The sequence below is a fragment of the Brassica napus genome, chromosome A1 (assembly GCF_020379485.1).
Source record: "Brassica napus cultivar Da-Ae chromosome A1, Da-Ae, whole genome shotgun sequence".
NCBI lineage: Eukaryota > Viridiplantae > Streptophyta > Magnoliopsida > Brassicales > Brassicaceae > Brassica > Brassica napus.
Window position 1 is genome coordinate 12,682,815 of NC_063434.1, and position 8,951 is coordinate 12,691,765.

General features: G+C 36.2%; 2 protein-coding genes across 2 annotated transcripts; one reads left to right on the forward strand and one right to left on the reverse strand.

Annotated features, from left to right (window-relative positions):
• The first annotated feature begins 329 nt into the window (after positions 1 to 329).
• LOC106421895 (protein FMP32, mitochondrial) lies at positions 330 to 2,402 on the forward strand. Its single transcript, XM_013862732.3, has 7 exons — positions 330 to 930; positions 1,231 to 1,362; positions 1,443 to 1,502; positions 1,628 to 1,704; positions 1,785 to 1,841; positions 1,932 to 1,998; positions 2,072 to 2,402. The coding sequence occupies exons 1-7, from the start codon at positions 694 to 696 to the stop codon at positions 2,189 to 2,191; spliced, it is 750 nt and encodes a 249-aa protein (XP_013718186.1). The 5' UTR covers positions 330 to 693; the 3' UTR covers positions 2,192 to 2,402.
• Positions 2,403 to 4,903: 2,501 nt separating this feature from the next.
• LOC106421842 (GATA transcription factor 6-like) lies at positions 4,904 to 6,449 on the reverse strand. Its single transcript, XM_013862676.3, has 3 exons — positions 6,173 to 6,449; positions 5,827 to 6,060; positions 4,904 to 5,741 (listed from the first exon to the last, which is right to left on the reverse strand). The coding sequence occupies exons 2-3, from the start codon at positions 6,055 to 6,057 to the stop codon at positions 5,124 to 5,126; spliced, it is 849 nt and encodes a 282-aa protein (XP_013718130.2). The 5' UTR covers positions 6,058 to 6,060; positions 6,173 to 6,449; the 3' UTR covers positions 4,904 to 5,123.
• Positions 6,450 to 8,951: the final 2,502 nt, after the last annotated feature.

Genomic DNA, 8,951 nt, shown 5'->3' on the forward strand with positions numbered 1-8,951 from the left:
AAATGTTTATATAAAAATAAATGAAAATAAAAATCCGCGCGGTTGCGCGGGTCGAGATCTAGTTGTTGTTTAAAAAATTTGATCGCGAGAAATTCAGCATTACCACCAAACACCTGCGATAAAAAAAGAGCTTTCAACAGATAAAGACACCCTGGATCTATCTTCAAAATCACAAAACAATACCCTTTAACCCTAAAACTCTCTTACGCCTCTTCAATATCTCTCACGCCTCATATTAAAAATAAAATTGAGTAACTAAAAATGAATTTAAAAAAAAATTTAGAGATAATCAGCACATGAGGTACAGTGGAAATCCAAATAAACGATGATTTGAGCTGTTAGGGAAACGTGCCAGTTATGGAAAGAAAGAAAGAAAGAGAAAAGGTTGACTGACGGTTTCTCTATCTATTCTATCGTCGTCTCGTCCGTCAGTTTCTTTTGATGGTGCGGAGACGTCTTAGCGATTTCAATGCGAAGAAAAAACAGAGATTAAAAAGAGAAAGAAAAAGACAGAGAATATCCATAAGAACCTCTTTTGACCATCTCCTTCTCTTTTCATTTTGCATGCTTTACCCGATTGGGAAGTTTCTTGTTGTTATCCCCTCTTCACGCATTCGTACGGATCTAATCTTGTGGTCAATTAAATCTTAGCGTTCCAATTTGCTTATCACTTCTTTTGGAGTTTTTAATCTCATGGCCGCCGCGTACGCAAGTTATCTCCGGTTAGCACGACTTGGTACGAGTTCAGGTGTAAATCTGTCGACTCTCAGATCAATCACTTGTCCAAAACCGACATTTGACAGGACTCTGTTCGATCACCACGACATTTGTTCATCATCATCTCTGTTCAGACAATCCCACGCCAGATTCATTTCTCAACTTGTCAAAACCAATGGCAAACGTTTACATCTCGTCGATACACTCGCCTTGGTAAATATAATAACAACCCACTTTCTTGTCCTGCCATTTTTAATTTGCCTAAAGGGTTTCTGCATTGCTGCATCTTTAAGATGATTATTGTTTTCTCTGTCTCATTGCTTTCAACTGTCTTTGATTGATTCATCACAATTTCTCTAACTTTGCTGCTTTCGGTAAATGAGACAATAGAATGGTTATATTCCAGACCGGTGTCATCGAATGCACATGCGTCTGGTTTGCTATGTTTTAGATATTGTCTTAAAGAGTTATAGTTCAAAGGAGATGTATATGTATAGTTATGTGATTTTTCAGGTTAGGAGCTTAGAAGCACAAGGACTGCCTTCAAAGCAAGCCGAGGCAATAACAGGTGCTATAACTGAAGTTTTGAATGATAGCTTAGGAGTTGTTTCTCAGTTGGTTGTTTGCAAGGGTGAGATGCAGAAAGTAAGTTTCACTTTGAAAGACTCAAGACACCACTTTATTATATAGCTTCTAACTTTGATCTTCTTGCTTTTATGGTAAAGGCTGAAATGACTCAGGAATCAAACTTATCCAAGTTCAAAAGTGAAATCAACAGCTCCCTGGTAAGCAATTGTTTGTAAAATTGAACTTTTAAAGAGACATTAAACGAGAGCCAATAAGTACTTCTTGTATTGATGCCTTGATTCCTAAATATTGTTGAAGACATAATGCTGGTTTCATGTAATAGGACCACCATTTCTCTTTGCTGCAACACGAGAATGAGAAACTCCGCAATGACATTGAGCGAATCCGCACTGATATAAGGTCTGGTCTTTTTTCTCTTTTTATAGGGCTTTGGTTTGTTATAGACTCAGTGTGAATTGACTAAAGCAATTACATTGCAGGCATGAGATAGATAAAGTCACTGCAGGACAACGGTTGGACCTTAATCTTGAAAAAGGGTCAGAGAAACCCACCCCGCCTACTTCTTTCTCTCTTCATTAGCATCTTTTTTGGCTATATGATCCTGATATGGTTCTATGATGACGCAGGAGGATAAGAGATGAGCTAACAAATCAAAATGCCGAAACCTCTAACCTCACAAACAAGCTTGATCGTGTCAGTATCTCATCTCTAGTCTTTACTGTATTCATCATATGCAGCACAAGTGTTTATGGTTTCTATCTTTCAGGAGATCCACACTTTGAGAGCGCAACTGGAAGCGGCCAAGTACGAGGTGATCAAGTATTGTATCGGTACACTTGTCTCCATCTCAGCCGTTGGTCTTGCCGTCCTCCGTATCGTTATGTAACTCCCATAGCTGACCAACTCCCAATCATCTTTGCTGTTTTTTTTCAAGTCAAGGATGAAATCTTGGTCTGATCTCTCCATCTTTGTGAATTATTCCTATGTTTAATGTAATTTGATTTCCTTTATTACAATATATGACAAAAGAAAGAAAAAGTTTAACCAATCTATGAGATTTGCGAACAATGTATATGTTCTTATGTTTCTTTCACCTATATATCTATATGAATAGTAGTATGTTATTTTGTATGTGAAAAGTGTTCTTAAGATTGCGAACCAGACGCCAATCATAGATATCCATAGCCACTTCCCTCCTTAGTGAGAGGGCTCTACTTCATTTAACGCAGCAGGCCACACAAATTTTATTTTATGCTTAAGTTTAGGCTCATAAGATAGTGTGGCTACTAGTCTTTATTGGATATCCCCTGACGACATAGCATTGCAAGACGATAATAACTTACCCTTGGAAATAAACTAGTTTTAGATCAATCCAACGGCTAGAGATGCGATGTTGAAAGAAAGTAGCCTCAAGAGAAAGGCATGAGCATGTGGTGTTGTTACTGTACTAGTTATTTACTACTGCCTTTTTCTATATAAAGGTGTTGAATGAGGTGGAATTAAATTAACCCCGGCACCGTGCCCAACCGCATGGATAACGCCAAGGTGCGGTTCAAAGATGAACCGTGTGTGAACTTCAAAAACGTAACCAAAAGCCTTTAGATTACCCGAAAGTCTACAAATTAGGTGAGTTTGGGTGTTGTGCTGATTACTACTTCATTTTTCTTTTATTTGTAAAGGACTTAATTAATAAACACCATGCAAGATTCTCGCAATATGTCTTCTATTCAATAGAAGAAGCGTCAAGCTAACCGAAGGAAATAATGGCAAACTCACATGTATTGTTGGGTCAAAGGATCTCCTTACAATCTTTTGGCACACGACTCGAGAAGAACGTCGCGGAAACAATTTATCTATGGGATCTCTTTATCTATCTATCTTTGTAACTTTTAAAACCCTACTCAACAAGAATATACAACTTTATGTGAAAATTGTTAGGACTAACTTTTATTTTACGAAACTTAAATGATAATGGAACTAACCAATGAACCATAACAACGTAAAAGCTGGAACTGGAGTGTGTGAAAGTGGTTGAGTCGGGTGGAGAAATGCTCATCACGTGACTCCCCCCACGCCTCTCTTTTGGTTTTTCATTCTTTTTAAGTTTCAATAATTATCTCTTATTAGCTTTACTAATTAGTTTATCAACTTTAAAACTAAAGCAATGTTAGTCCTGATCACCAAGAGAAGAATAAAACCAATACTAAAGCAATTTGGTTCATAAACTAAAGTGAATTTTATTGAGAGTGGAAGAAATATCATTAGGAAATTTGTATTTTCGTTTAAACATGTTCCTGTAGTTTCAAATCTGTTGCATGCATGCATGCAATTCGAGCATTTACTTCCATGCTTGAAACATATGACTTTCTTTTTAATAATTTGGTTTTTCAATAACTATTTAGTAGTTTGTTAGCAAAGTTTATGTATTAACATTTTAGTTGGTATAGTTTTCTTCATGATATTCATGAAACTATTTTGATTTTTAGGCCGGACTAAAAAGCTTAGTCAATTAAAAGTAAAACCAGTCGGCGAGCAACTCCCAATTTTATAAAACTTAGTGAACATTAAACATGTTACTATTAGTGATGCGAGCGGTGGTAATTCGTGCTAATTAATCTCAAGAGATATGTTCAACGAATATTATTATACTATAGGGTCCAAAACATTGGCTATATTGCACGTCATAAAGTCGCATTCAAGTAGCAGTCAATGAGAGAGTGTGTCCAGTACGTTAATTTGGCAGTTTCAGTTTTTAAGTTTATGCTACGTCAAAAGAGAGAAAGTGATGGCTATTTACATTCAACAACAGCAATTTGCAGCAATGAAGAAAAAGATTTGCGAAATGCATAGTTAAGAGTTTTCAAAATGGTGTATTGAAACTTTTAAACTTATAATAATATGTTTCTTTGGGCATACCAACACGTGTGATTTTTTCAATTGCAAATAAACTTATAAGAGTAAATTATATTAATATGAAAAAGATTCAAATAAATTAAGAGGTTTTAAACGTTTTCCTGGCATGACGTTGACTACACAAGATGCTGTAATCGGAGGTGTTGAGCACAACGACTGTGTCTGTGACAAATAGCACAAGCTATTTTATTAACGAGTTTAATTTCCTCTTTTTTTTTTCACCAACGACTTTGATTAGTGGGTTTATATTAATCCATCATAAAATCAACTTTAATATTTGTAAATAATAACCAGTTAATTAATTAATTAGCTATTACTTAGGCAAATCCTTGCCAACCCTACTAAAATCAAAGCCTCCCCGTAATTTGGCTTTCCTCATTTTACTTCCAAACTATTTATCTTCTAGTTATAGACTTTGATAATTACCAATAATAAGTGAAAACAAATTGTATTTGTATCTGCATTTTCAGTAATTATCGTGCATACATTTATAACTTGATAAGGAACCACACCCGGTTACGATCATGACGTTGTATCCAATTTAAATAATGCAGAAGATAATGGGCTTGGAATATCCCCATCACTGAGCGTTGAAACTCCGAACGGTTTCGTACTCACATTCACATTTTCAAAAGTAGGTTAAAGTAAATTTTAACGTTGAACGAAGCAAAAAAAAAAACAGAAATTTAACGCGAAACGAATAATATATATGAGTTTTAAAGTCTTAAAACCTGACCAGTTACTAAAAAACCAAAAAAAAAAGCTACTGCGACTACGACTACGACAGACGAGAGGTAAATTTTTTTTGAAAATAACAGTATTTCAGAGCAGTTAATACTTAATACTAAAACTTAACCGGGTTGGGTCGGGTCGGATCACAAATCTTCTCTACTTGTTCAAAAACTCTACACAGCCTGAACCGTCCGGTTTAAACCGGATTCATCAACATCGGTGGACATGTCCTTTTTCTGACGCATCTCAATGACTTTACGGTGGTGGTTGGAATGCAACTCACTCGAGAAAGTTGGGCTACAAGCGGGTCTATATTCGGGCAATAACCGACCCGACTTGAAACGCACACCACACGCATTGCACAGCGTCTTCGCTCCCAATGGTCCTGCTCTCCACTGCGGCGTTTTCTGAACGCCACAATGGCTACACCGCCGCGTCTGCGTCTGACCACCGTTTTCCAAAACCTTCTTCTTCTTCTGTCTTTTAACCGCTTTCTCATCAAGAAACTCAGCGCCGGTGAGCCATAGAGGACTTGACGGATTGGACGAGGACGACGAACTCGAAGACGAGTCGGTTAACGACGACGAACCAAGAGACCAGACATTGACTCCGGTTCTGGCTCGTTTGGTTCTGATTTTAACGGGAAGAGGTGCTTTGAAGCACAAACCCTCGTTAACCGGTGCTACAGGGTGTCTCCGGTCTCCGGTTAACCAAACCGGTTTCTTCGTCGGAGCCGAATACGAGTCCTCTACGAAATTGGATAGCCATTCGAGTTCGGCTAAATCATCCGTCTTAACAGAGACAAAATTTAATTAGAAATTAGAAATTAGATGCAATTTGGGAGAAATAACTGAGGAGACAAAACGGACTAATTACCGGTACGGCGAGCTCGCTGCCAAAATCTTCACAGGCGTGGGTGGATAATTCGTTGCTCCGGTTAAGGGTAATTTCGTCATTCAAGGAAACAGAGACTCCTGCTGCCTTCAGTTTAGTTTCATCCTCTACGAAAACGTCGTCGTTTGAGAAGTCAAGCAAGTCGTCCACTGAGAAATCGTCGGGTTTCTCCTTCCGGTTAATGTTCTTCAGCGAAAGTTCAACACTTTCCATTTCCTAACACAAAAAAAAAAGAAACCCAGAAATTGTAGAACACACAAGAGACGCGAGACAAAAAGAAAACGAACAGAAACGTTCCTCATGAGAATTCGAGAAGAAATAGGAATACCTGAGAGTGAGCGAGAATTGTCGGTGAAGGAAGAGAGAAAGAGATGAAGTGGTGGTGGTGTGAAGTGTGAACTACAACTACAAGAAGAGGTTTGAGTTTGGTAAAAGCATTGAATATGATGATATCACGATACTAGTGCCCAGGGGCCCTCTCTACTCATAAAAGTATGCATATAATACCATATGTGCAGCGTTAAGATGCTTTTGTAAATTTCAAAGCGTTACTGGGGGGATGGATGGTAGAGAACTTGAGATGATCCGACATGATACGGCTCCGTTTTCCAATACGAAAACATGTTTCAACGAAAAGAGTTTCTTTTGCTGGGCTGGGCTATCTAAATTTGACAACTTAACAAGCCCGTTAACATTTTAATCAAAGTTATTTATTTGTTTTTCTGTTTTTTTTTAAAAACTTATTTGTTTTGTTTTTCTGTTACAACACAATAACTAGATTTTGATCCGCGCTTGAAAGCACAAGTTTGATTTTGTTTTGTTTTTCATAATTATGAAATTTAGGGTTTGAATCATATAATTTTAAAGATTATATCACTAATATATAGGTCATTTGCGTAAGCACAATTAATTTGTATGAAATTAGTCACGCGTTTGCGTTTTTGAAGTTTGTTCGAAATTTGTTTGGAGATTCATTTATGTGTAAAAATAGTATAACAATTTGAAACTGGGATAAATATAGTGTTATTAGTAACGATTTATGTTACATTTAATTGTATGTCTATTAACAATCAAACTACCAATTATAAAACCAAGTATTAGAATATTTTTAATTTTTTTATATAAAAATATCTATAATGTAAATCTAAACTACAATTTACTATTTTATAAGAGTATCAGAGACATATGTTCCATTATTGAAAGTTAGATTTTAAAAAGAATGTTTTATTCACATATATTTTTGTAAGTTATGTTCTTAAGTATTTGGGTTTTACTCTATTTTAAATTTAATGTGGGTCTCAATTTAGTTATGTTTAAATTTTTGGTCTTATTAATTTGTGGTTTATCTGTGTTAGAAATTAATTGTGTAGTCGACGGTACTATGCTCCTTGTGGGTGAAATGAATATTTCGATGTTTTTATAAGTGGGGGAATGAATATTTCGATAAAGTTATGTTATAATAGGTAATGCTTTGGTTTTGGTTCATGTAATTTATTTTGTTTGGGTAGGATGGTTTAGCAATTGATGATTTAAATGGTTAAGAATAAATAATAATGTATCCAATTTGATAGTTAGAGTAAAAATCGCTTATATATAGGTAAAATATCTTGTCACATATTGTTATAATATATAGGAGAAGTCAAAAAAATAAAAAAGGAAAGAGTCCAAACAACTTTTTTAAGTAGATTTATTAAAACTCCTTCCCTTTTAATAGTATTGATAATAATAACTTATTTGTTGGAAACACAATAAAATGGTCATACTGTAAAGCAGAAATATTTGTATTTAAAAAGTTCACTTCTAAGCGGCTTCCGCTTCGATTACTCTCTTTTTTTTCTCCAAATTTTTTTTTTTCTTCTGATCTCTTTTCATGGTGGATGATTGATTTATCTCATTTCCATCGGGAATGTATGCTCCTTGTCTTCCTCTTTCTTTTAATATCCATATCGTTTGGTCTTTCTCTGTTATGATTTTTAGTTATAAAGAGTTGTTCGTCTAGATTTGCGGAAGAGGAGACTTTCGGTTGGGTGTTGTGGTATTGTTATCAGGATCAACGATCTAATGGCGGTGTGCGATGTAAGAGTTGAAGAGGTTGTTCATTGTGCTTGTGTCTGGTATTTGATTTTTTCTCTATCTTTTGGCTGATTCGAATAAAGTTAAGGTGGTTGGTACAATGTAGTTTTACAATGATTTCAGAATTCTTGGTGTTGTTGCTAAACACCAAGTTTTCAGTGACTTTTGTTGCTTTTTTTGTATTTATAGTTTTGAAATCCCTTTCACTTGCAGCATCCAATCGATGCCTCTAAAAAAGATACCCACAGCTGCACTTCTGAAAACCCATGGTGCGGACAGTCCCTCTAGTAAGATCTGCATCTGATCCAAGAGTCTTTAATGCCTCAGCAGAAAATGAAGATTTTGTTTCTCATATCTTCATATCTCGCATCATAAAATAAGTTGTTCAGAAACGCGTTTTTGATGTCATTCCATATGTTCAAAGATCCTGGTTGCAACTGCTTGAGCCACTAAGATACATCTCGATACATAGAGTAGTAGAATAGCTTGCAGAAAATATAGTTTACAAAGACTCCATTGCACTTGATGCTAGATGCCAACTCTTCAAACCTGTCAAGATGGTCCATGGGATTTTCATGAGGAAGACCGTGAAAGAGATGTTGTCTCAAAAGAGTGAAGTAGACGGGTTTCAGTTCAAAGTCATTCCTCTAGAATAGAAAAAGATGAATTGCATACCTGTTAGCATAAAATTTACCAGACATGTTGTAGTATGCAAGTGTTCTCTGTCAAACCACTGCATCATTTCCTACATTTGCTGCATTTCTCAACAACAACAATTTCACCGAGCATTACATTCCCAACAACATCAACCCTCTACCTATCTACATTATAAGAAAGACCCTCTTGGTCTCGTAGCACCCATTGTTCATCAGCCACTAGCACAATCAGATTAACCATATATGCTTGTTCGATTAGGGTGTCGTTCGACACCAGAGGGGTGTCATTCGATGTTTTTGCTCGACTGGTGCCGTTCGATGCTTGAGGGGTGTCGTTCGACACTAGTTTCTTTGACTTGCTGTTCATACGTTCCAACT

Bases quoted from the DNA above. Each gene is read 5' to 3' on its own strand.
- LOC106421842 (XM_013862676.3), bottom strand. From the start codon at position 6,057: ATGGAAAGTGTTGAACTTTCGCTGAAGAACATTAACCGGAAGGAGAAA. The intron at 5,742-5,826 runs GTAATTAGTCCG...GTCTCTGTTAAG, and splicing joins GCAGCGAGCTCGCCGTACCG to ACGGATGATTTAGCCGAACT.
- LOC106421895 (XM_013862732.3), top strand. From the start codon at position 694: ATGGCCGCCGCGTACGCAAGTTATCTCCGGTTAGCACGACTTGGTACG. The intron at 931-1,230 runs GTAAATATAATA...GTGATTTTTCAG, and splicing joins TCGTCGATACACTCGCCTTG to GTTAGGAGCTTAGAAGCACA. The intron at 1,503-1,627 runs GTAAGCAATTGT...TTCATGTAATAG, and splicing joins GTGAAATCAACAGCTCCCTG to GACCACCATTTCTCTTTGCT.